General features: G+C 41.3%; 1 protein-coding gene across 50 annotated transcripts in view; it reads right to left on the bottom strand.

The window, feature by feature from the left end:
* The window catches only part of CELF4 (CUGBP Elav-like family member 4), a 709,268-nt gene extending 703,005 nt beyond the window's left edge, over positions 1-6,263 (bottom strand). For 46 of the 50 annotated variants that reach the window (XM_031043757.2, XM_031043778.2, XM_031043756.2 and 43 more), the window contains exon 1: positions 833-1,112. In XM_031043757.2, the coding sequence (XP_030899617.1) occupies positions 833-1,112 (280 nt within the window). Of the gene's footprint in view, positions 1-832; positions 1,288-6,258 lie in introns of those variants that run through there. The other 4 variants (XM_034072596.1, XM_034072597.1, XM_031043795.2 and 1 more) reach the window with 4 other exon arrangements.
* Between the last annotated feature and the right edge of the window lie 20,570 nt (positions 6,264-26,833).

Genomic DNA, 26,833 nt, shown 5'->3' with positions numbered 1-26,833 from the left:
TAGTGTTTGGAATATGCCTGCTTGGAGACTTCTCTCCTTTGAAACTAAACTGCCACCTGTCCCTCCTGGTTCACCCTCTCCAACACACACACACCAGTCGTGATTTCGTACACACACCCCCGCCCCGCTTGAGATGGGCTTTTTTATTGTTGTTTAAATCCCTGTTCCCACACTGAGCAAAGCCAAAATTAAATACTCCCCTCATCTCTGGAGCAACTCGCTCCCTTCCACTTTTGGCTTTGGAGTGGACCGCAGATACCAATTGTAACAGCAGTAAAAACAAAAATGAAATAAAAAAATAAGAAAAGAAGAAAAAGGGAAGGTGCTGGTGCCCGATACACAACAGTTGTAAAATAGGGGCTTTCCAGCTCAGCGCAAACACAGGGACACACACACGGACACATACACACTCCTGGGTGGAAAATGTGCGGTTCCCACGGATAAATAAAGAAATCCTGCTCCCGGTTTTCAGCACCACCAGCGAGCGGACAGCTCCCCGCCAGCCCGGCCGCCGCTCTCTGCCCGCCCGGGCGCCCGGCGCCCGTGGGCAGCTGCACCTCAACCCCCCAAAACGGGAAGAAAAAGGTAAAAATACTGACAAATGACCCAAACTGAGCTGACTTCCTTCGCTGCATCTCTCTCTTCTCTTTCCAGGAAGGTTTATTATTTCTTTCCCTGCCCCCGTTGCTTGCCACCTCCGCCCCCGGGCCAATCGAAAATGGAATAAAATGAAATGAAATCGAAAGGAAAGAGGGAAAGAGAGACCCGGAGAGGATAGGAAGCCTGCCTTCCTCTCCCGGTCTCTCCCGGGAAAGTTCAGGAGGTAACTCACCTTTGTGCATGCCAGTGAACCTGTCCTTCAGCACTGTCAGTTCATAGATCTTCCCGAACTCCTCGAAGAGCGGTTTGAGGTCTTTCTCGTCCAGGTTACGGGGGATCTGCCCAATAAAGAGCTTAATGGCATCGTGGTCCTTCATTGGGATGGTGGATGGGTTTCCGGGACTATGGTTTAATCCGTTCATATGCCCGTTGGTGCTGGGGTTGCTGTGATTGCTACTCAGGCTGGTATTGTCTGGTTGTCCGTTTGCTAACGTGGCCATCTTTATATACATAGAGAAAATCTTCTTTCCTTTTTTTCCCCCTCTTCTTTTCTCTCTCCCTCCCTCTCTCTCCCTCTCTCTCTCCCTCTCTCTCGCTCTCTTGCTCCCTCTCCCTCTTTCACACACACTCTCACACACACTCCTCCCTCTCCGTCTCTCTCTCTCTCTGGGTCTGATCTGATTTTTTTTTTACATTGAAGATCTGTGTCCTTTCCGTTTAAACAGGCTGGATCGGTTCAAATTCCCAGCCAGACTAGGGGGTGGGGTGTGAGTGTGTGGATGTGTGTGTGTGCGGGGAAGGGAGGCTGGGGGTGGGGGATCGCTTTTGCCTTTACTCTGGCTAAACCCCCTCCTCCCATCCAACCACCCCCCTGTCTGTCTGCCCGGGAGAAGCTGAATGGTATCTTCCAACACAGCCCCTGGCTATAAATAGCACTAGGCGCATGGCTCTTTGAGAGACAGTCCATTTCTATTGTGCCAAGTGAGCAAAGGGGAACGGTTGCGTTTTTAGGACCAATGATGATGATTTTTTTTTTCCTTTTCCTTTCCAAGCCCTCCGCTCAGTCGCTGTCTTTATAATTTCAGTGATCATCGTGAAATCCGCCTTTTTATCTGAGAAGGGGGAAAAAAATATAACAAACCCAAGGTGTTCTGACTTCTTCCTGTTATGATGGTGTCTCTTATTATTTACTCCTATTACGATTTCGCAATTGATAATAAAAGCAGTTCAGATACGGACGAATCCTCGGGCTCAGAGGTTGCTTTTGCTGTTGTTGTTGTGGTTGTGATGTTACAAGCTCTCTTTACTATGTCTGTTCTTGTTGCATCTAAAAATACATGCATGCTCTTTAAGCTTTTCCTTTTTTTAATTATGCCGATTATGATGATGACATCAAGCTAGGAAAAGCGCAAACGGTATTATTGTAGTTCTTTGGAGGGAGGCGAAAAATACTGAGATGACTATTGTTAATTTTCATGCTGCCGGTATTTATTTCATGTACGATCAGTGCGGGCGTTATCTCCTATACGAGCTGCAGAAGGGGGGGGGGGGGGGGGGGGGGGTGTATGGGAAAGGGATTGATTAGATAAGATTTTCCTGCCCGACTTTCAAGCCATCAGGATATTCTGTCTCTCTGATGGAAACATAAATTGTATTTTGTAGTCATCAGGGATCGGGAGTTGCTTGTCCGAACAATGCTCTCTAGACAAAGTGTACTGTATGGTGGAAATGAAATCAGCTCTCCTTTCACAGCATCTGGGGGTGGGGAGGGCAGGGAGGCTCGGATTAAGGACACAACTCCCCCTTATCCCCCAAATAATAATAACAGTAATCCGGGCAGTAACAAAACAAGGCTCTGCGTGTGCTCGGAGCAATTTTTCTTTCTTTTTTCTTTTTTTTTCCTGGGGTTTTTTTTTTTTTTTCCCCTCCCCTTTCCCCCGCTTCCCGTGCAAGCTGTGCGGGGATGGAGCTCGGAGAAACACCAGCAGGCGAGCTCGGAGCAGCTTGCGAGTTACCTGGTCTGAACCCCCGCCCCAGCCCTGGCTCCGGTCGGGCTGCAGCCGCTCGGTCCCCTTCTATCCTCTGTAGCCGGGGATGCTGGCAGGCCCCCCGCTGGGGCTCACAGCCATTGTTCCCCCGCCCCCGGTTTATCCCAGCGGCGGAGGCAGCGGCAGCCCCGGGGAGCGGGAGTAGAGGGGGGGTAGTGGGAGGAGTGGAATGGGAACGGGACCCCCACGGCCGCCCGTCCCCCGGGAGCGAACGGGCAGAGCTCCGGTAACACGTGTGACTGTAAACGGAAGGGGGGTAGCCAGCTTAAATTTGCAACGTACCTGCATGCTTTATTGACCGGAATTTATTTTTATTTCTGTTTTAAAAACAAACGGAAAAGAAAAAAGAAAATAAACCCCCAACCCACCCAACCAACCAAACAAGCAAAAAAAAAAAAAAAAATAAACAACTCACCACAACACCTTTGCAGCAGTTTTCATTTTATTTGGCTTTGGTTTTAATAACAGAGAGCAAAACTGTGTCCGCCCCCCTCAAAAAATAGATATTATAAGAAATTCTTATTAAAGATGAGAGCGGCGCTGGTGGCTCCTCTGTTACAACTACTCCGCTGACTGCGAGTCCTCCCGTGCCTTAAACGAGCGCCCCTGCCAGGGGAGCAGCGCTGAGGGGACCGATCCCTGGGGTGCGGAGCGCTGCGCCCCTCCCCTGGGCAACCCGCGGCCCCGCGAGGGGAGCGCGGCGGACGGGGACACGGGCAGGACCCCACAGAGCTGCCCCGTTGGCGGACCCCCCTTTTCCCTTCTTTTCCCTTCGCTTTCCCTTCTCCCGGGACTCGCACCTGGGGGCACACCCGAGCAAAGCCCCGGTTGCTTTTTAGCGGCTCTTTAAATAAATCTCTTTGGCCGGTAACGGAGAAGCAGCTGCTGTCAGACACCGAACGCAGGGCTGGTGGCAGGCACCTCGCATTGTCTGCTGTCTGACCAGGCGTGCTATTTATTGGGGTCTAAAGGGGGAAACTGTCTGTCTTCCCTTCCAGGGCACGCACTTAGAACGTTTGAAAGCTAAAGACATGAGGATCTGACAGCCCAGGAGTTGCGGGGAGGGTAAACCCCTAATACAGCCCCTCTCCCGAATTCCCAGCCCTGTGACTCACCTGATTTCACATCCTGCCTGCTGCCTCGGACTGTGATAAAAGAATGACAACAAACAACAAAACCCGCATGAAATAAAATCTTCTTGCACCCTCCACCCTGAACCAGGACACCACAAATCTTGACGCCCACTCTTTCCGAACCTTAAAACCCCACAGACCTCACTGAGATACGACTTGTTAGACCTTTTTTAAAGAAGGAATATCTGCTGTACTGAAAAGTGAAACAGTACCCGGCACTGATCCATCCCAGGGATAGCTCTGTTAACACCTTGTTCACAAGCAGGCCACTCTACCTGAAATCACTGCTTATCCCAAATGTAAAGCCAATTAAAAGAACAGGGCGATGAAAAGAGTCGTTTTGCAGCTCAGAGAGGGTGCCCCTTTTGTAACAACACATATTTTTTAAAACTTTGAGCTGGTCCACGCCCCGTTTCCACAGAGCTGTTAAGTATAGTCATTCAGAAATGGATGCTGTTCAAGTACAGCCCCCTGGTGCACAGGCACAGCTGTGAGGGGTGGCAGGATGAAATAACACGGACACAAATATTGCTACAAGGGCTCCGAGATGAACACAGCTGCTGCTGCGGATGGAAATAAGCTATACCCCATAAGCACCTTTACACATGTACAAGGGGCTGTACTGGATTTTAAACAGATACAGGCAAAAGGAGGAGTGAAACTGTTGTCTATAAAACAGCCCTTGCTGAACAGTTCCCAAGTGAGAAATGTTCCCAGTGTAATCACAGTGAGTCCAGTTCGGCAAACCGTAAGCAGGGCAGTCGATAGTTTTTGTAAAAATAAGGTCTTTTGTAACAAGCTTCAGTTTCTACCAGAGACTAAAAATTATTTATCTACTTGGAACAAAAATAAAACCCGTTAAATTTTTTCTTTTTCTTTTTATTTTTTAATGTGTCTACTTGCAGGAAAAAAAACAACCCCCTCCCAAGCCCATTTACAGCCCATTTTGCTCCTGCTGCTCGCTCTGGTCAGTGTCATTTTTTGGGAACACAAACACTATTTATTCTGGGGGAGATTGCCAGCAATTTTTACCTCCTCGGAAGAAATGCTGCCCCAAATTGGCACAGCTGGAAAAATGCACTGATAACCCTGGGCCAGGAGCAGAGAGATGCAGCAGGACTAGCTACAGGTACACACACACCTCGTCTGAGAGAGGGCTTGCAGACCAGGCTTTGGCTTTTAATGTGTCTTTCAAAGGGCCTGATTGATTGCTGTTAATCCTGTGAACAACTTCTGTGTTGTTAACAGGACTGCCCGCATTAGTAAAGGTACTGCATGCATTAGTATGCTCCTCGTCCCCATGACGTCAATAGACAGCTTCCCAATGACTTCCAGGAGGGCTGGATCAGGCCCTCGCTAGCAGCAAGTTTTTAATGAACACTGCTTGGTGCAGGGAAGGGGGGCACAATGATGCATCAGTCCTGACTATCTTCATTCTCCAGGAAACAAGCAAGTGAAGAAGAAAGGCAGGAATAGGCCGAAAGGTTGCTGGAGGGGGATTCTTCTGCTGAACTTCAAAACCCCGGGCCCATGGCACACAGAACCATCGTTTGCTGAAGGATTTAGAATAAATGGTAGGCAAGTTTTATTAAAAAAAAAATCATATGTGTGAATTTTGGTTTTAAATAGTAATTTATCCTTTTTGCATCTAGGTAGCTCTGTCAGCCCATATACTCCCAGATTCTCTGCTAGCTTATTTTATTGAGGTTTTTCCAAATAAAACGTGAGACTGTTAATAGCAAAGATACATGTTCTGATCACGATTCAAAGATACAGCTCTCAGCTATTATTAAAGGTCCCGATCCTGCCAAGTCTTCTAACTCAGCTGGGGTTGTTTACATCAGCTTGTTAGTCTTTATAGGGAGCGCTGACAGGATCAGGGCCTATTAGCTACGTAATCAAATAAAATAATTGAGAGCTGCATGTGGGCCTTTAATGCATCTAACAAAAGGAGAGGGACCATCATCCACCGAACTTCGGGTGAGAACCTAAGCATCAGGGGATGGGCCCAATCCTGAAAACCTTAATCTGCATTGTTGTTAATCAGTCTGCTGTGGTCAGAGGGGTTATTCATTTGAGGAAGGATTACTCATGTGAACATTTGCAAGATTGGTCCCTGAATTAATGCATGAATCAGTGTGGGTTGAGTTTTCTTTTTTCTTTATTTTTTTCCCTCTGCTTTAGTTAGAATCAAGGAGGTTGATTAAGGAGAGAAATGAAAAACTATTTGTATCTAAAGGAGCTCAGTACAGGATTGTAGTTAATGTAGGCAACAAAAGGTATGACTGTAATAAAAAGGGATCTTTGTTTATGGAGGCCTTTTGTTACTTAAGTAGCACTGGTGAGTTCCAGGTGGTAAAGAGGTGGTAAAATGAAGGCTGCATAAGTCCCAGGGGTTAACAGAGAACAGGAAAATAGGAGAAAGTGTATATGCATGTGTTTGCATGCGTGTTTAGACACAGGATTTGTGCAGACACACACACACACATCATTACATTCCACCCAATGGATTTTGCTATTTAAACAGAGCTCTCCAGAATATTCCTATTCCCCATGCTGTGAACACTGTAAATATGTTGTAGTAGTCCTTTGAAAAGAGTATCAAGTTTATTATCTCCCCATCCTTTTCCGTAATACGTATGTCCCTGTACGTAATGAGTACTGAAAGCAGGAAGGCTTGTATTGTGGGGACCATAATGCTTCATTTTAATATGGTCATTTTCATCATCAAATCAGTGTGCAATCATTAACAAATTAATGCTTACAGCGCCCCTGTGAGGAAGGGAGATTTCAGTTTAATAGGACATGGTAGCACCACCAATTACAAAGGTTGCCTGAGACATTGTATAATAAAATCCTGTTCAGTTTTGATAAACTGCACATATTTTGTCTGGAACTCTAAGTTGGGTGCCTACATTCAGTTCAAATTCTTTAATTATTTCTGGAAAATCTCAGCCAGAGTTATTTGTCCTTCCCTGAAAACAACACAGAGGAGAACTCGGCTGGTTTGAACTAAGTCAAATGATATGTTTTGCAAAGCTCATGCTTTTACAGCATGATACTGAGACCTGACAGGAGGTGAAGCTCTTTCTCAAGTCTTTTGGCTGTCTAGGGGAAAATCTGTCCCAAAGTGTCCAATTAAAAGCCTTGGGGAAATGGCAATTTTCACATGCTCACTAGAGATGCAGATTTCCAAAACCAGATTCCCTAGTGACTCTGTTATCACCGGGTATTCTTCAGCAGAGATGAGAGTTATTCCTGTCACAGCACAGGCCTGGGACAAGCCAGGAAAAATTGGGGTCTGGATATCTGAGACAAAAGCAGGGAGTTCTGTCTCTGCTGCACTTTTGGGTGATCCACAGTGAGACTAGAGCAGAAACTAAACAGAGATAGCTGGGGGAAGTTTGGGAAAGCTGGAAGGGCAAAGGGAGTTGGAGTACACTGGTGTGGCACAAATGGGAAACAGTCTGAGGTTCATACTCAAAGGTGGTATCTGTATGAGCAAAGGAACCAAGACCAGAGCATAGGTTTAAGAATTTGATTGACTGACTTAATCTTAGTTGCCTCATATCAGCCTCTAAGATACTTTTTGGGTGCAGCTTGGAGGTAGTCACAGGCCGGTAGTGTGTTCCCTATAGGCACTACAGACAAGGTAAGGTGTGTTTTGGGGAAAAGAGAGTTTAGCTGTGTAGGTACGTGGTGTCCTGCTGTTTAGACCTAGGGTTATAGAATTCTCTAGCTATTTATTTGTATTAACTCTGTTAGCCATGGAGTACTCAGGAGGAAAGGTTGTACTGAGATACAGCAGTTTGCTTCTCAGAAAGAAGATTCTGGGAAAAACTGAGAGAAATGGGAGGGGAGGTAAATCTAATGCAGAACCATCTGTGGTAGAATAACAGGGGAAAGGGAGGGATTAATATACAGAGTACAATGTAAGAAAATACTGGAAAATAAACTGTGGGAAAGCAGATTGGATCTGAGAGCTTGTGAGGCTGGTAAATTCCGGGTCAGGGTACTGGGAAGCTAAGGCAGGAAAAAGATCTATAAAGTGAAACTGCATACATGACTGAAACTGGAAGGGGGAGTACAGAGGGGGAAGGAGTGGATCTGAAACAGGGGTGAATTAAAAGAACAAGCGATCTTGCCTGGAGGAGAATATTTGCCCCACAAAGCCCACTCTCCTGTGTGTTTGAAAGGGGAGGCAGAATCCCCCAGTCCTCTGCAGTCAACAAACGGCACTGCACATGCCATCTACACTGTGAGTGATCATGTAATTAAAGGCTGAATTAGAATGCATCTGTACAACAAAGGAAAATCCAGGTTGTGCACGTAACCTCAATTCTGGGGGCTCTTAATATTTAAGTGCTTGCCTTTGCAACCAGAATAATTTCCTTTTCATTAGGGCTTGTGTGCAGGTTTTTGTGTGTGTCTGTGCTTGCATATATGTCTGTTCACAATTATATGTATTAATTAAGATGATGAACATGAGGCAAAGAGCTGCAAGAAAAAAAATAAACCTTTTTTTTCTTTTTTTTTTTCTATGTGCATATATCTTCAGTTTGGGATTTGGAAATTTTATCTTTATTTAGGTTAAAGGTGGATTTAAAAGCAGCTTTTGGACAGTGTTTTCTTCCCAGAACTCTAGTCACAGTCAGTGCATATTCTTGCAAATCAGGCCTAAGTCTGAAAATTACTTTAAGCAGCTAATTCATAGTTGGGCACCCAGCTGCTTGCTGAACTTCAGAGAGAACCAAACAGGGAGGTGAAGTGTGTGACATTAGAATCCCAAGTCAGTGTTCACTTTTCAAGAGGTGTTTTACAGCCCCATGGGAAACAATGACAAAGTCAGTGCTCAGATTCAGAACACACCCTGATAACCTGTGGCACCTTTTACTTCTGAAGGTATGCCCAGTCTCACTTTGAACAACGGATGTTGTAAGTAGTCTCAATATTGGAATTGTTTGCATGAATGAATACTTGTTTTACAAAACCCATTCCTGATCCTATTTTATTCTCTAAGTAGCTGGAGGAAATGTCAGTCAGGGTCTAGCATCAGTGCTGCTGATTTCATGTACCTCATTCTAATGCAGATTCATGGCTGATGACCAAGTGTTGACAGCATGTGTGTGTGTGGGGATGTGTTTGTGCACACAAGTATGTATGCATCCACACACTCACTTGTATGGAAATACTGTAGACAGGATGGCACTTTACAGCCAGATGCACAAAAATGGTTCTCCTAATTTTTCTGATAGAATTTTGTAGTATCCTTAGAAAAAAATACATGTATATATATATACACTTTGTATTACCTCTGTCTGTCTGTCTTTCTGACTATTTTAATGTCTCTCTGTATATATCTATAAATCTATCAGCTCTTTGCTGTCTGATAAATGATATTTCTACCTGCTTTATTTGTTACTGGTGTTGCAAATATGGTCAGATTCTTAATGGTCAATTTTCTAAATCCATCCTAGAATTTATGAATGTACTAAACTTTAGATCTGGTCCTATGCCTTTTTAAACTTCTATTTTGTATTATTTTTGTTCCTTACTGTCCAGGATAGTAAATCACCTACACCATGGGCTGTCTTCTAAAGGCTAGACATGCAGATGGTGGCTATAAAGGAAATAAGCAAGGATATACAAACCATCCAGGGCTTCAACAGCAAAGGGAGAGGTTGCTTATGTTTCTAGTTAACTGTTATCCAACCCAGCATTAATAAGCTTATGGAACAAAACCAAGAGATTGCCTGGCAGCTGTGTGTGCATATAAGTGTGTATTCTCTAGGAAAGTGTAGATCTCGGTCACTTCAAAATGATTTTTCTACCTGGAAGCTGCTTTCATCTCAGCATCTCAGGAAAACTACTCATTGTACGTACCTCCCCATGATCTTAAAGTAACAGTTACAGCACAAATGACAGCATAATACAAAATTCAGGCTTCATTCTTTCTGTTGACTGCAATAGGAAGGTGAAGAGGTCTTTTCCTGTGTTTCCAGCTGGTGGGCTGTGCTGGGACTGAAATTAGAACGGACAGTTTTTCATCCGTTGTGCTTTCTGCATGTACCTATTTAATTTAGGAACCCCAGTTACCTCTGTAGCTGGTGCTGAAAGATAGGTATTATTGAGAGCTGTTCGTCCTCCAGACCTTTAGCTGAAGAGCAAAAGGTAGATTTGAATTCTGAAAGCAAAAGTGTGAGATCTCTAGCAGGAAGCAGATGAGAAAAATACTTGGAGAAGGTCAAAGCAGGGACTGAAACTGAGAAGGAATGCAGAGGTGAAAACTACAGTTTCCTGGAAGAAGTAGAAATGTCCTGATAAGAAAATGGGTGGGGATAAGAAATCCAGAGGTTAACAGAAAAGAACTGGGCCTTTCTGAGGAAGCTCTGAACAGGCGCTTAAGGAAACCAGATGCAGCAGCTTGAAGCAGTAAAGGCATAAATAGGCTGAGCATAAGAAGAAATAACAAAAAAATGTAGATATTTCCAGAGATCATAATGGTATAAAAAGTCTCTGAATCTTGCCATGCTTCCAGAGTCTTCAAAGTCAGCTAGAAGTCTCACACAACATTTCAGCTCCAACCACATTGGCTCCTCATGGAAACCTTCTATCACTATCAGCTCTCATGCTGTGACAGGAAATAAGGCAATGGGTCTGAAGATGTTGTGACTTTGATGAATAAAGGCAAATGAAATACTGATATCCAAAGAGTTGACAACTCAGAGTCAAAACTGGGAAGTTCCTGTCCTGTAGTTCTGCTTCCATGAGTTGGCTCATGCTGTGCTTCTGCTGGGGCTCAGCCAGAGAGGCACTAAGAAGAGACCTAGGAGAGCCCTGCTAAGTCCCAGACTGACAATTGCTTTCCAGGGGCAATTGATTCTGAACAGAGAAGGCCTGGTCTTCTTCACAGTCTGTGCAGAGGAAAGGAAATATTATCTTTTTTCTTGGTTTTAGCTGCAGGAAATTTCCAACTGACTAGTCAAAAGGGAGCATGATGTCTGTTTGCTTGCAAAGCAACTTGAACAAAACCAAGACCCCACAGAATAGGACATGAAGGTGAGGATGTACCATTCTTTCATCAGAGAGAGAAATGCATAACATGTGGAAGCCATGTGTGTTATTACTATTGCCTATGAAATCAGTGGGGAGAGAGGCTTCCTTAGCAATGCACCTGAGAGAGAATTCTGAACCTTTGAATATCCAGGGTCAAGCCATGGGGAAATCAGATACTTTAAAGTTTTTACATGGCTGAAAATCATGTAATGAAATTACATCCCTCCACAACATATTCAGTATCCTTGGGGTTCAGTTTTCACAGAACAGGACTTTTTTAGCAAAGAGATGTCTATCTCTAGGTGATCTCTTTTTTTTCCACACACACAGCTGAATCAGCTGTGTTGAACTTCTGTAACTCCATATGGCCTGTGAGCCTCAGGCCTGAGCAACATGTGGTCCAACAACATGTGGTCCAATCAAGCTGTAAGAGCCTGAAAGCCTGATTGTCTTCCACAGTCATCTCAAGAGGTCAAATTAAGGCAAGAGCCTTGCTGGTAGCTTCTGTGTTTCCATTACAGAAAGGGGACTAGTCTGGGGTTTAGAACACATAGGAGTTTATGCTTAACTGAAGATTTAGGTACAATTTTTGGTGACAGTATTCTGAAGGGAATTTGCTTTCCAAGGGAGCAAGTGCTGCTGTCCAAAGGCCATCAGCTTTATCTTTGCCTCTCTTGAGCTTTACAGAAAACCTAGATCAGGTTTCACAGCCCTTTTTAATCTGAAAGCAAGAGTCTTTTTAAGCAAATGTGAATCCTGTCTCAATGATTGTTATAAATTATCTTCATCTATATTAGCTCAGGATCTGATTTTTTTTTAGTGTCAAGCAATCCAATAAGAAATCTTGCTGCCATTCAATTCCCCTATTGCATTTGTTATGAAAATAGGAACCATGTGAGGGTGAATCTCTGCCTAAGCACATAGGACCCAAAGCCACCAGAGCCCCCAGCATGCACCTTGGTTTCAAAATATGAAAGCTCATCCCAAGTCTTTCTAAACACTGGAAGTTGCAAGGAATTCTTTATTATTACCCCTCAAATATACACTTCAAATATATAAGTATACATTTTTAAAGAACTCTTTCAGCTGCTGTACTCCCTTTCCCTTCTTCCAAAGTACTCAACCTGATCAGCAGCAGATTATATACCAAATCATCCACAGTTACCACATTTCATTGATTCTACTATACGTGCTGTAGAGCCTATTGAAGGTTTGAAAATCAGAACTCAGTAATGTCATGTGAGCTTGTGAGGGCAATGTGCCTTCTGATAAAACAATTTGTCAGCTGAACAGTCTCAACATGCACCCTAATATTGACCTTAATATTCTGGGACGTTTCTGCTATATATAGCTTTCGATGGGTTTAATTTCTATTGTGACATTAGTAAGACCATTTTTTTCTCATACTTAAGCTTGTATAAACTGGAAGTTCTTAATGGATTTACATGTGAGTTGAAGCCAGTCTGAGTACAAAACAGTGTTTAGACCCAACAATATTCTTCTGTTCCTGAACTCATGTTCAGGACCTTAGCAAAGCTCCTGTGCCATGGTTTCCATGGAAAGACAAGTGAAACATGCAGTCTGGATGGAAACTATTGTGTGTTTTTTTTCAGATCTTTCTGGTCTGGGCAATCAGGGGATTGGAATAATGATGATTTAGCAACAACAGCAAAACGATTTGCTTGTCAGTTTGGACACGATCTTTATATATATCAGCCTAATATGAACCATAAGTGATCAGTAGACTCTCCAAGGTTTCTTATATTTGCATTGTACTGGAAATGAACAATGTGAATGATAGAAACTGAGTTTCACTTCTGAATCTAGTGCTGCTCTCAATAGAGACATCATGTATATATGCTGACCTCCAGTTTCCCGTTTGTACTAAGCAATGGACTCAGTAATGAAGAGTCATTATGTGGTTTTAATATTAAGAAATTTAGGGTCTGGTTTATACAAGACACCGGAAAAGGGGAGGTGAGCCTCCAAATGAATCTTTGGATGACATTTTCATTCTTGACAAGTCAAAATTTGCAGGTGGAGATGCTTTTGTCTATCCAAAAGTATACAGAATGTAACATGGCAAGACTCTCAACTAGTCACTAACACTAGTGAACTAAATCACCTCAGTCCTGAGCTCATAAGTGGTCCATGAACTCACAAAGGAAAGATCACTGCAGTGCGTAAGTACCATATGACACATAAGAGCTTCCCTAGACACAATAATTTCCTGGGAGATAATTTGCATGATGATGGACTGAGGTGCCTGGGAATCTCAGCAACAATTAAACGTTGTTCTGCAACACAACTCAATGCTTGTAGATAAAATAAAGGCAAAGGGCTGAATGTAATGCTGTTGTTGGCCCTTATCCATTTTTTGGATTGAAGTACAGTCGGGAATCCATTACACACTCAGTCAGCCAAAGTCCAAGATGGAGGAAAAGAAAGAAAAGACCAATCAGACATTCTGACCAATCTGTCAAATCAGACCAATCTGTCAAAAGACAATCAGAAAATCATTGTACAATAGGAGGGTTTGGACATGATGTTAACAGTCTTTTTTAAAGAGGGTGAAAGATATGACACGTTTTAAACCATCCTCTCAGAGGCTATGCAGGGGGAAGTTCAGCGTCCCTCATCAACAAGGAAACAGAAGAATATAGAGTTAATAACGTTCCCAAGACCAGCATTCTCCTGCTGAAACAGATTCTAATACAGAAGGCTACACGTGAGCTATTTTTGTGCCTACAGTGACTGCTGTGTTTGCCTTCACTCCCGGCATCACTCTCATTGTACTGTATGTAAAGCACTTTAGGACACATTGGCTATGAAAGGAAGTTCAATTTGTGAAACCAAATTCTATTCTACCCTCAGTCACTGCACACTGAGCTGGGTCAGCTATGCATTCATTTAACTTCCTTTTTTTTAAAAAGAATTTACAGCTCCTGCCTGCCTTCAGAGTTACTGGGGAAGCACACACATGATTTTATATAAGTCATACAGATATTATGTTTTTATGTGTAAAAATATACACACGCTTACACACAGACTCTGTAGAAATGACTCATAATGAAAAGCAAGTGACAGAGGAGAAAAATATCAGTTCATGCCTTCCTTTGCTTGAAATTTTCTATTGCTTTTCTGCTGAATGATGTTCCTGAACTATCTACATAATAAGTACCCTCTTTCTTCAGATAATTAAAGAGATGCTGCCCATATCCAGCTAAAATTATATATTTATACATAGCGACCTTCTATTAATAAACATGTGAGTTTGTTACAGCTGAACAAAACCTCACAAGTCTTCATTATTTCCCTCCACTTAGGCTCTTTATTATCCTTCTCCTTATGCATTTGGCACTGGTGAGATATGCCAGAGAAATGGTCTCAGTAAAAGAACAAGGCAATACAGCCTGTTGTCCCACATCTGGAAACTGATGATTTGGACTGACTCCTTCATTCTGACCTCTGGCGTGGCTACGGACCACTTTGCTTTGTGTTTCATGAGCTCTAAAATGGGAATAACATTATTTTCCCCTTACCTGTATCCCACACACAGTCTTTCCAGAAAAATTAATGGAAGAGCATTGCCTTTCTCAAGGCCAAATGCTTGCCCATGGAAAATCACTGGTTGTTTCCAGACTGTGATCCTATGTCCCCTCCTCCCCCAGAGTATGAAAAAATCTCCATCTAAATGTGATGGCTCAGTTTTGCAATCTTCTCTGTAACATTAGAACCAGAGGAAGTTATATTAGATCAACAGATTCATCTGGAAAAAAAAAAACCCACAAATCAACCACTAACCCCTAAACTGAAAAACTTACTTTCATGAGCTTGAAGAAGGCCTTGAAAAAATCTGATGTGTGAGGAAGTATCTATTGTCAGGTTTCTGTTTTGTCTTGTTGTCCTTAGCAATATGGCTGGATTAATAAAAAATGATTTATCTGTTTTATACTCCAACTCACCTTATTCTTGTGCTTAAATCATCCTTTACAAAAACAGTACTGCCATAATGTATTGCACCTCTGAAAGAAGAAATAAACAGTATTTACCTCTGTAAAACAGTCTATAAGAAAATTAACTCTTCCTTTCTCAACCTCCAAAATGACAAACACATACAAAACATGTGTTGTAGCCTGCCATCTTCTCTCTGCACTAGGAAAACTGACATTAGCTGCCTTTGCCCCAGAACCTGTGGATTCAGGCAACCCACAAGGAAGAATTGCTCTTGCAGAGCTGAAGAAGAAAACTCTTATCTGAGTTTCCCCTTAAATTAATACATGAACAGTATCTTTACATACATCCCTTACTTTTAATATGACTGCAGTCAAGAAAAAATGCAGATAATAAAGCATGGCCAGTTCAAATTTATTCAATATGGTGTTTGCTTGTTTCCCACAGCCTGGAGTAAAAGGATTTGCTCCACTTCTGCCTTTCCCGCTCAGCATTCATCATTTCATCTTATCTTCCTGCTCCCCTGCTAAGGTGTAAGTTGATTTTGGTTTGATGTTTTTCTTTCATTTTTCTCTGTTTTGCTAAGTCTGTTTACAATCATTCATTCCTTCTTCTCTTTTTCCTCTGTTGTAATCTTGGGCCCCAAAGTTCAGTTTTCTGAAGGCTTAAATTGGTGTCCCTTGTTTTATTGTTTTAACTCATTTGGTAGCCAAAACCCATTTCAATTCACATTTGACTTCCCCAATAAATCCTGTTATCTCTGCCCAGTTGCTTGCCTTCTCACTCACTGTCATTATCAGCTATATCCTATTTACCCTAATCTAGTTATATAGTCTTTTTATCAGCTTATCTTACCAGCCCCCACCCAAGCAAAAGTCCTTTGGATCCACTAGCAGGCAAAGGAACTCCTGTCCTAGTTGGAGTGGATAACTTAAAACTCAAAGTGTTTGACGAGGCAATTCTGAAAGAAGACTTTGAAAACATTAATGCAAAATAGCTTAGGACAGTGTTTCTCCCCAGAGGCCAGGTAGACTAAATGATTCCACCCAAGCCATGAAACAAGCATTCACCTGGAAAGGAGACCTCTGAAACTTTGCTCCACAGCATCAGATTGCAGAGCCAACGAAATACTCCACTCCTCCCACAACTGGCAGCAGTATATTTCTATACTTGCCCACTTCCTAGCCTGTCCCAGACTCTTCCAGGTATTTGCTGATGAAAAACACTCTTTTGGCAGAGAACTTTTTGGCAAACTACACACTGTATCCCTATTTCCAATGAATAATATTTCTCATTCACTCTCATCCACTATTATGTTCATTTGAGCCTGGACTAAAATTTTGTACTAAACTATGGCTTCTGAGTGTCTAAAAGGAACATATTGAAATGTTTAAATTTGGTATGCAAAAGACCACCTTTCACATGCCAGGGTCTTTGGAAAATCTCCTCAGTAGTTCTGTGTTGAATCAATAGCCCTGAGGTGTGTGAGATGGCAGTGAAATATTAGACAAGTCTTTCTCAGATGAGATGTAAAACTGTGGTCCTAAAGTGGTCGAGATTTCTTTAGAGCAGTATCTGTTTAATAACAGCTGACAACCAGGTAAGGTTTTAGATCTGGAAGTGAAGGGAAATTCTCTCCTTTGTGTCAATAAATGGAGTGTCAATGTGATTATTCTGTTTGGACTTCGGGTGGGACAAGCTGTGGGACCTTTAATAAGTGTCAGAAACCAGGACTAGATTTGAAATCTTGTTTGAAGGAAGGCACCTGCAAGATCACAATATTCTTCATGACCTCAGCAGAGTCCTGCTTGGTAACTGGCATGAAGTGGAAAAGGAAAGAGGTCTTTTACTGATTCATTCCCATTTCCTGAGTCACTCAGGTTTCCCTTGCAGGTCTCCAATTAAGCATTACTCTAAAGTTGCATTACTGGCAATTCCATAATTAAAACTGAATTGTGATACTTGATAATGTAAATTTCTCCTGCATTACACTTTAGTGATTGAATTTTTTCTTTGGCTTTTGGCTCAAATTAACCAAAACAAAAGTACATTTTCTCACATACATTTTTTTCTCTTCTGCATTAAAATATACTGATGCCTTTAATGAGAATAATCTTTAAAGATAACGTATCTGAAACTGTGAGTATATATATATTCCAGATATTTTTCAGCACACCTTTTAATTTAATACAATCTCTCCATGCTTTCTATTTCACCCTCTGACTCATCTTTAGGATTTCTCAGTCATCTGCTGTGCAGTGGGAGTTGAAATAATCAGCAAAAAAGTTGGGCTCTTGTTTCTCTTTTCCTTTTCTTCCCTAATGTCATAACCAAATCAAGATATGCCAAGAAAAAATGAGGGGCTTGACAATACTGTATTAAAAAGAAAAAAAGTTACAAATAAGCAACAGTGTTAAACTAAATGAATGCAGCAGAATCAAATTAACAATAGTATTGTTTTTCAACATTTGGCTGTTTTGAAGGCAGCCAATTCTAACAACATAAGAAGGGACATTCAACAGCTACAATCTATGAGATGGAGAGACAATTTGCTCCTCAAGCACGAACTCTCTGCGTGACTGTTTCTGTTGCCCATATGTCAGGGAAGAATTATAGCATCTCTTTCCTTCACAGGAACATTGGTAGGATAAATACTTTGAGGACTGAGAGGCATTCAGGTCCAGACTCATCCCACTTAACTATGACACCTGTCTGTGGAAACCAAGAAGAAGTTTGGTTGTTCAAGGATATATAAAGTTGAGGCAGAAGGACAGACATCTGCAGAAGGCAATTCCTTCTGCTGGAGATGTGAGTCACCTTCAGGAACTGTTTATCATTTTCTGTTGAACCCATAGCAACTATGTACTTAGGAATGGGATGCAGTTACCTGAACATATACATCAATTGTTCTTTCAAGTGCCCTACAGAAAAGAAGACCTATGTCTGGGGCAGATAGATACGACTATCCAAGACATATATATATATATATATGACAGAAAATCCAAGACAGAGAGGGATATCCCACAGCCCTTTCCATGATGGTGGATATTGTGCTCAAAGTGGTTAGCATAAGTAAATAAATTTGGCCTCCAGGACAAGTCTCGTGAAAATCATTTAGGAGTTAAAATGGGAAACTCTACTAGATAAAAAGCCAGTTAAAAACTTCTGCCAAGAGAACATTGTGGCTACTTTCAAAGGTGGGTTGAGCCTCAAAGGTACCTTTCCTGTTCTGTTTCCTTTCTTCTTTCAGCTTTTATTTTCACTTAAAATGTTTTCTAAATGTAAGTTTACCTAGGAATAAGGACAAGGAAAAGATGAAACCAGTAATGCAATTGTATACTACTTAGGACTTTTTATGGGGTGTTAAAGCAGTGACATTTCCCAGCTAGCCTTGAAGGAAGTGTTTTCTATACCTCTGCTCTCAGACTGGTAGCTGCTCTGTGTGTATGGACCTATTGTGCTGGTGAAAGTATGAGTGATCTCATTAGAGCTCTTCTAAGAGGTAGCAAAAATATCTGTAGAAAAACATAGATCACCACTGGAAATGTCATAGAAGTGTTCCTTACAAATATTTCCTGAGCCTGTTATTCATCATCTTAGCCTCTCTGTAGATGTACCCTCTGAATATCCCCTTCATCTCAGATGGTTGCAGGCCCTAAGATATTTAAATTAGTTAGTTTCTGTAAGCTCCCTGTAAAGTCAGTGGAGGGAGACAGAAAACTCCAGCCAGTGGTTCCACCAGGTCTAAGGGCTTAATTCCTTTCCTGAGGTGTTGTCTCCATCAGCCTAGAACACTTCTGCATCCAACCTGCATAACCCGGCTCAGTTACAGTGATGCAGGCCACAGTGGCTTAAAAATATACATATTTAAAAACTCCAGCTAATTCCTTCCCCATCACTGGAGATACAGCCCTGGTGTACAATGTAATTCCCTCACCATATCATTGGCTTCTTTCTCCATCTCTCAGTTCCAGAACCTTGACTCTGTTTTTTGCTGTATCTGAAAGATTATCAGCTTTCTTCTCTGTTCTCTTGATTATTCCTTCCAACCTTGCTAATAGCTGACCAGCTTTTTGCTGTACTGTAGCACAGTATATAATAACCTGCAATTATTGTCCATTTAGGCTTTCCCCTGGGTCTGCTTTATTCCTGCCACCAGTGGACCTGTACATCGTTTTTCTGCTGATCTTACTACCAGATTCATTGCTGCTGAGAGGAAAAAAAAAATCACTGATGATCTAACAACCCGTCTGTTGTTCTTACATTTTTTTTTTCCTTCCAGTTCCTTGGCCTGCTGTACGGACTTTATGAAAATTGCTTTATAATAAGCCATCCTCAGCTGTTGCATCCTGTTCTGTACTGGATCACTCTGTAAGTATTTTGCTGCTGTGTTCTGTACAGCAGTTACATTTATGTGTTACCTGGAAATCAATGTGCACAATAGCTCAGCTGCGTTTTCACTTTCTTTAACCCGACTCTTCTACCCTTTTTTTCTGTTCTGGAGAGCAGAGGTAGGTAGAATTCTTGGTTATTACAGTTTATTGCCTTTGATTTTCATTAGGAAGGAGGAAATTATTAAACTAGGTCTGACCTATTTCTTTGGATATGCACCTGAAATCTACTCAGTCTAGAGAGCTTCTACCTCCTGTCTTTCTTCTGGGTCTCGTGTTATGCACCAAGCCTGTGTTAGGTAGGCTAGTAAGCCTTTCATCCAGTAAAACTCTTGGACCCAAATGTAATGAATTTCTCAAGGCAAAGTCAAGTGACAGTTTCATGATTTGTAAGCCAAAGGGTTATTGGTGGGAGTAAGATTTCTAAATGATTCAGAGGATACAGCTATCATACATGTGGGTTTACAGAGACACACTGTTGTTACACCCACTTCTTTCCTCTTCTTTATTATATGTCTTCTTTGTTCTTTTACAATATAGAACTGATTAATTCTACCGTTTTAGAATTTATCTGGAGTTTATTCCAGTAGACACTACAGTTGATATTCTTTGCACTCTCAATGCAGGCTCACAAATACACTGCTCAAAGGGTTAAACATATACAGTTGCTTATTTAAACAAAACTAACCTCTGCTGCAAATCACTTCTATAAATGTGTATGTACCCTTATTTAGTTTCTCCAAAGCACACTTATGACCGGTTAATGGGCATGATCATCCATGTCTATTCAGTCAGTTCAGGGGTGGCTTCACTGCTGAATTGAGCAGAGGCAAGGAGTGAACTTTGATCTTTTGTTCACAGCCCCACAATGCTGCTTCACCACCCTGCTGTGCCTCATCTGTGCCCCATAGGCTTGCTAGGGGGTACTTGGACCTCCTTTCCAGGAGGCTGTTTGTGCTACCCTCTAGTGGCTAAAAACCAAAGAATACAGCCAAATAAAGAGTACATACCAATACTTATGCAAAGGTGATCACGGATATTTTTTTGTTTTGACAACATGAAATCAAAGCAAACCATTTTGGAAAGTGGAAAAATCCCCCACCCAAGAAATAAATCTGTTTGAAGTTAAAGGTTGGGAATGAAATGGAACTTCTAAAATATGAGTGTCTCCTAAGTATGTGTAATTTGCATAATACAAAACCTTGATGAAATGCAAGGTGATTTTAGAGTCTAGGCAGGGACTCAGTATTTTATATATACCAGAGATTTCTTGTGTGAACAGAAGGCAATAGTTTGATGTTCCCACTCAACCTCAGTAAAATATGACAGAAATACTGAGTTTCCCCCACTATTTGTCTCTTGTCAACTATAAACTTTCAACAGAAACTCTCCTACACTGTTCATATTGCTCACTGAAGTTCTTCTCTTGGCTGAACCCTACCACAACAGTGAAAGTAATAAATAATATTTGATGAATTACAAGGCTGTAGAAAGTAAGATGGAACTCACCAATGGAGAACTGCTGACCAAAGGCAGATGTCTGAGAGCTGTAGGGGAGCATGAGACAGGGTTTCCAAGCCTATTGAGCCATCTGCAGTGCTGGATACAACTGTAGAACTCACGTAGGGCAAGTGAGAAAATCCAGGGAAAGATGAGGAAGGGTAAGCGGATAACAGAGCTAACTGACCACTGAAGAAAAATGGGCAAGAGATGTGAAGCCCTGAGTGCTGCAGGCACCGAGATTTAACATTTATAACAAAGTATCCAAACACCCCATGATGTTCCTCTCCTTCCTAGTCCTCACAAACAATTCTTTCAAATGTCCATTTAGAAATGAGCCTATTCTGACTCTTAGAAAGTCATAGATTTTTGTAGATAAAATAGGCTCAAGAAGAAACATGCAAAATGCTGGGGGACAGAACCAGCAGAAACTGTTTTCTTTTCTTTGTCTTGCTTTTTAAACTAGTGTAAACAACTTTTGGCAGATCTATTTCAATCCCATACTTGAAACACAGGTTGTATGGCTTCTAGTAATGTTGCTGGGTTCTATGGAAGAAATGTTCCCATATACTTACAGCTGGCATAAAGTTCTCCCAAAAACTTGAAGGTCCTTTAGCAAAGGGTTTCAGAAATCTCAGAGGACTCCTCTGTGTATCTGCAATGAGGAAACTGAATTACTAGTGTTTTGAATATTCAGTTGGTTCCAATTGCTTTCAAAACACCAGTGACACTTGTGTTCTTACTCAGGATAAAACCAAACTACTGTTGAAATGACAAAGGAGCAACTTAGATGGAAGCTAAGACCATTAGTTTAAGATAGAATATCCTGAAACATTTTAAACTAATTTAGGTATTGTGAGGCATCACCTAATTTTACTACCTGGTAGCTCATAATAACCTTACAGTTATGTTTCCTGACATATTTCTTCTGCTGGGCATTTGAAAGAGGGTTGCCATTTTGATTGTGCTGTGCTACTGGAGGCCTGACTCCTGTGGGGTTATTTTAGTCTCATGAAATAGTAACCCTTAATTTGAAGGGCTTGGTACAGCAGGCAAAAATCAAAGTAAGACTTACATTCATAAAAAACTCATGAGTTTGGCACATAGAGGATAAGACAGCAGCTGAGACTTTTGAATTGAAAGCTTAGTGAGTAGATCACAGTTGCTTAGTGTTTGTCTTCAAAGCTGTAGTCCCAGGAAGGAGAGCAGGCAACCTAGATATTAAGTGGGAGATCAGATTAACCCTGACATTTCTAGGTCAAGTGAAGAACTGAGGTCATGCCTTTCTCATGCCCACCAAAGTCACATCTGTGCTGATCAGAAGTGCTCATGGAAGTACTGATACAAAATTCAGGAGGGCAAATGGTGCTGCTACTCTTCAAAATGCACCATGTTAACAATTACTCATGTTTTCACTCACTACATCACTGTGTATGTTCTACCCTGTCTCTCTAAAGCAATCTTATAAATCATTGAAGAGAATGGTTCTATTTTTGCCTCAGATATCCTAGCCTTGAAACCTTATGAATATTTCCCAAATTAGGTCTCCAGTTTACTAGATCATTTTCTTACTTGGAACAGTCTGCTTTATTTTTTTGCTGGTCCTTACTTTGGAGAACAACAGCTTGGAGGTAGAGCCATCAAGCAGCTACCTACCTACTATTTGATCTAGCACGCTCATCCTTTCTTATTTCTGGAATACACTTATCTCCTGGGTTTTTATGTTGTGGAGAGTTTCTGCTTAAGAAGAAACAAAAAGTTGACTTTGTTTAGTAACACATGGGAGCTAAATCATAGCTAGAATATTGTGAATGTAGAACAACGAAATAATCTATTCCTTTGTCCCTCTAAGGCTGATTTTCTGCCTGTCTCAGGCCTGATAGTTGTTCACTGTGTTTTAAAGAACCTCAAGCAAAGGAGATGTTACATGCTTTCCAAACAATTTACTCAGCAATTTAACTATTCTCTATCAAGGGAACTTTATCTTGGAGTCTAATTTAAATATTTTTTGCTGCAGTTTAAGTCCATGCTTTCTTTTTCTACCCACAATGACTCCAAAGAATAATTCATCACACTTGCCTTGGCAGCCCTTGAACTGATGAACTGTTGCCTTGCTTCCCACTAGTCTTCTCTTTCCTAAACAAACTGCATCAGTTCCTTCAATCTTTCTTTTGAAGGCTAACAGGTCAGGCATACCTTAAACATGTAACAACATATTTATGCCCATTGCCCTGTTTCTAATATTTCACTCTGTTCTTTTTTCATTAGGATATTTTTTTTGTTGATGCTTGTTTCACATATCAAGGTAAATAGAAATAATTTTTCATCTGGCCTTGATTGACTATAACTCTGTATGTTCACCCTTTATCATCCAACCAGAGTATTTAGAGACGATGATACAGCATATGTAGTGATGGGTCTTTCTGTAACTTCAGTACTAGCAGATGCAAGGACTTTAGGAGCTATGTTTTACCCTGTGTGTAATAACTCCAGGTTGCAGCACAGTGACTGCAGCTTTTCATTAACAGAAATATAGAATAAGGACCCAAACTATCTCACCCAGTAAGTGAGGAAATTGCTGCATTCCCTTAAAAAGCATTGATCCCTGCCACTTTATTTGTGCACTTGCAGCCCAGAAAGCCAGTCATATCCTGGGCTGCATCAAAAAGAGCATGACCAGCAGGTCGAAGGAGATGATCCTGCCCCTCTACTCTGCTCTTGGGAGAACTCACTTGGAGCATTGTGTACAGTTCTGGTGTTCTCAACATAAAAAGGATGTAGAAGTGTTGGAACAAGTCCAGAGGAGGCCACGAGGATGATCAGGGGACTGGAGCACCTCCCATATGAAGACAGGCTGAGAAAGTTGGGTCTGTTCAGCCTGGAGAAGAGAAGGCTGCATGGAGATGTCATAGCAGCCTTCCAGTATCTGAAGGGGGCCTACAGGGATGATGGAAAGGGACACTTCATCAGGGACTGTAGTGATAGGACAAGGGGTAATGGGTTAAACTTAAATAGGGGAAGTTTAGATTGGATATAAGGAAATTCTTTACTGTTAGAATGGTGAGGTGCTGGAATGGGTTTCCCAGGGAAGTTGTGAATGCTCCATCCCTGGCAGTGCTCAAGGCCAGGTTGGATGAGGCCTTGGGTGACATGGTTTAGTGTGAGGTGTCCCTGCCCATGGCAGGGGGGTTGGAACTAGATGATCTTAAGGTCCTTTCCAACCCTAAGTATTCTATGATTCTACAATTATAGGACTTACAGAGCAGAGAAAAGTTATTGTCCACATTGCTGATGTATAGCTAGTTTTTCAGACAGCATTGTAATGGACATATTACACAGAAACCCTGTTCAGCTACCTTCTGTGTTACCTGTGTTACTGTGGGTAGGTTGTGTTTTCTGTTGTCTAAATTTCTTCTCTCTTGAACATGAAGAAAGAGGTTTCTTGATCTCATAAGGATAAAATAATTTAAACCTGCATAATGGTACTGAAAAAATTATAAGATGCGTAAGTACCATTACAGAAAGAACAATCACTCTGCTCTAACAATCTGTGAAGCAGTGGTACCTTTCAGATTATACACAAAGATCTAGATATATGAAAGCAAAGGAATACATTACAAGACTATCCCTTTCACTATTTAACTCAGAAACAAATGTATTTGCCCTAGAAACAAATCATTATATGTATGAAAATACATGCCAATTTTCCTTAAATGAGATTACACATACATATTAATTTTACAAGAAATTTATCCTGTACACATTTCTTATTTTGTGGAGGGTGTACTTAAGTATCAAAATCATGATGAGAAAGAAATTAAAAAATTGGATTCTTTTTGTAACACCACTTTAAACATCCATTTCTTGATAACTAACATGACTCATACATTTGTCTATTTTGTGGTCAATGTGGAAGTCTCAGAGCTTTCAATAGGTAGGATTTTTAAACTAGGAGATTTGTATACTATGCAAACGACAGCAATTTGCGACTTTAAATGCTCCTTAAGTGGAGAGCTTGGCATTTTGTAAAACAGATAATAGTCCCAGATAATGGATTCATTAGATGTTGTCCGATCTTGTCACCTCTAAAAAGTAGGTCATTTCCTTCCAGATAAACACCTCTGGTTGCTGTTTCCTCCTAAGTCTCATGGCACTTCCCGTTAACAAGGCCCTCAAACCAGTTTCTTACAGCTTTGGGTGCTTGCTTGTCATGGGAAGAACCCCAGCAAACCAACCAAACCCCCCAAAACCTAAAGCACTAGATTTTCTGAAGAACAAGACTAGAGAAAAATACATTACTTGTATTACTGGTACTATTCTGGTAGTTAAGCAATAAAGTTCCGATGAGCTGCAGTAAAGATTCAAGATCTCAGAGAATGGCCTTTTTTTTAGAGACACCCCTGTTGCTGTGCCCATGACCTGAATCACGTACAGGCCTCTAAAATTTGCAAGCTCACTGAGCTCTTATAAATTTCAACTGATATATTTAATTTCAGCTCCAATTGCAGTTCAGCATTTTGGACTGTGACACTCACCATTTCAACACCTGAATGCAAGGTCTCTCCTGTGCTTTTCCTATTCTTCCTCAGGTGGGTCTTGCTGGAGAAGATGTGAAAATTGTTTAGTGCAAATGTGGGAGATAGATTTGGCTTGAGACTCGTGCAATCAGCTCAGGACAAGGAATTTTTAAAGAAAGAGGTGTAGAGAATGAGAAGGAGTGAAAAAGGAAGAAAACTGCAGTTAGGTACTGACAGGAGGGAAAGAGGAAACTAAACATGGACTGGACAGTTGAAGGAAATAGGAAGACGGATCTAATTAAAAAAATAGGAGTGTGGGACAAGAAGACAATAAGGTTCTGAGGATGGATGCTATGCTGAGGGCAGAAACCATTAAAAGCAGAGAATATATGCAAGGAGGGCAATTATTTTCACTGTTGAAACTGCTGAGTCTTCAGTGACAGATTAATTCACTATAGATGAATTCTGAACGTGCAAATGCCATATAAAGTAAACCATGCTGAAAGGTAAAGTACCGTCCATCTGCATGCAGTATATGTGATTTTAAACTTTAATATCTCAGTGCCTCAGTTTCTTACTATGTAGGATGTGCAATCAAAACTCTGAAGATCTGTAAAGCAAATAATATATATGCACTGAAAAGGCAGGCAATTTTAAATAAAAACCAAACAAACTATTTAAAAGGAGAAAATTTTTTTGCTTTTGCTTTTGGTTTTGTTTTTCATCAATTAAGCTGTTTTATTATTATAATGACTTTAAAAATTTGTTATTTAAATAACTTTTTAATATATTTTATTTTTAAATTCACCAAGAAAACAATATCTAAGTTAAAAATACACCTCTGTCCTTCACACAAGTATTTAATTATATAAAAGACTCTAGTTTTCAATTCTGTTTATATATGCTGCCTGTTTTCCTTACAGTCATGTGAAAGGAGCTAGAAATAAAGCCTAAGTCTGTGAATCTGCTTCATTACAAGCCAGAAAGCTGCCAGCACAGTGTTTCTTGATGCAATGGGAATGGTGGTTTTTCTGAGATGAACATTTGCAGCATCTAAACTCACTTCCCCAAGCAACCATCAGATGGTAGCAATGCTTGTTTGCTATCTACCATGGACTAGATTCAAACTGGGATGCAGAGATCGAGCCTGTTGTTGCCAGCCCCTGCAGACACCAAGTCGCCTTTCGAGTGTGCCTTGATGTTAGCATTTCGGAGGACATGAAAGCCGCAAATCTGAGTGTTAATGCTGAGGTAGACACTATGTAAAGCAGTCTGATCTTATATGCACAGAGTTGTAGCCAATAGCCACATGCATGAGGGAACAGATGAAACCCAAGGGAAATGCAGATGTCCTGTCCCTGGTTTTGTTCTCTAGATTTTGGTTTGCTGCAAGGAAGGACTCTAAGGGGTGTGGAAATAAAAGTAGTGAGAAAATTAACTTGGGACCTTGAAATTAACTGTAGTAGAGACTTTCAGGGAAATCAATCCAATGTCGCAGAAGGGTGATAGAGCTGACTCCTGTAGCATGTAGGAGTCCTTGGTGAAGTGATAAAAAGCTTTCTTATTGAAGGCCTCGCCTAAGGTCACTGGAAACAGCCCTCTACTATGGATACTGTTAGTCAGGCATCATTCTC

This window comes from Melopsittacus undulatus, chromosome Z (assembly GCF_012275295.1).
Source record: "Melopsittacus undulatus isolate bMelUnd1 chromosome Z, bMelUnd1.mat.Z, whole genome shotgun sequence".
Lineage (NCBI taxonomy): Eukaryota > Metazoa > Chordata > Aves > Psittaciformes > Psittaculidae > Melopsittacus > Melopsittacus undulatus.
This window is presented reverse-complemented; position numbering and strand designations above follow the sequence as displayed.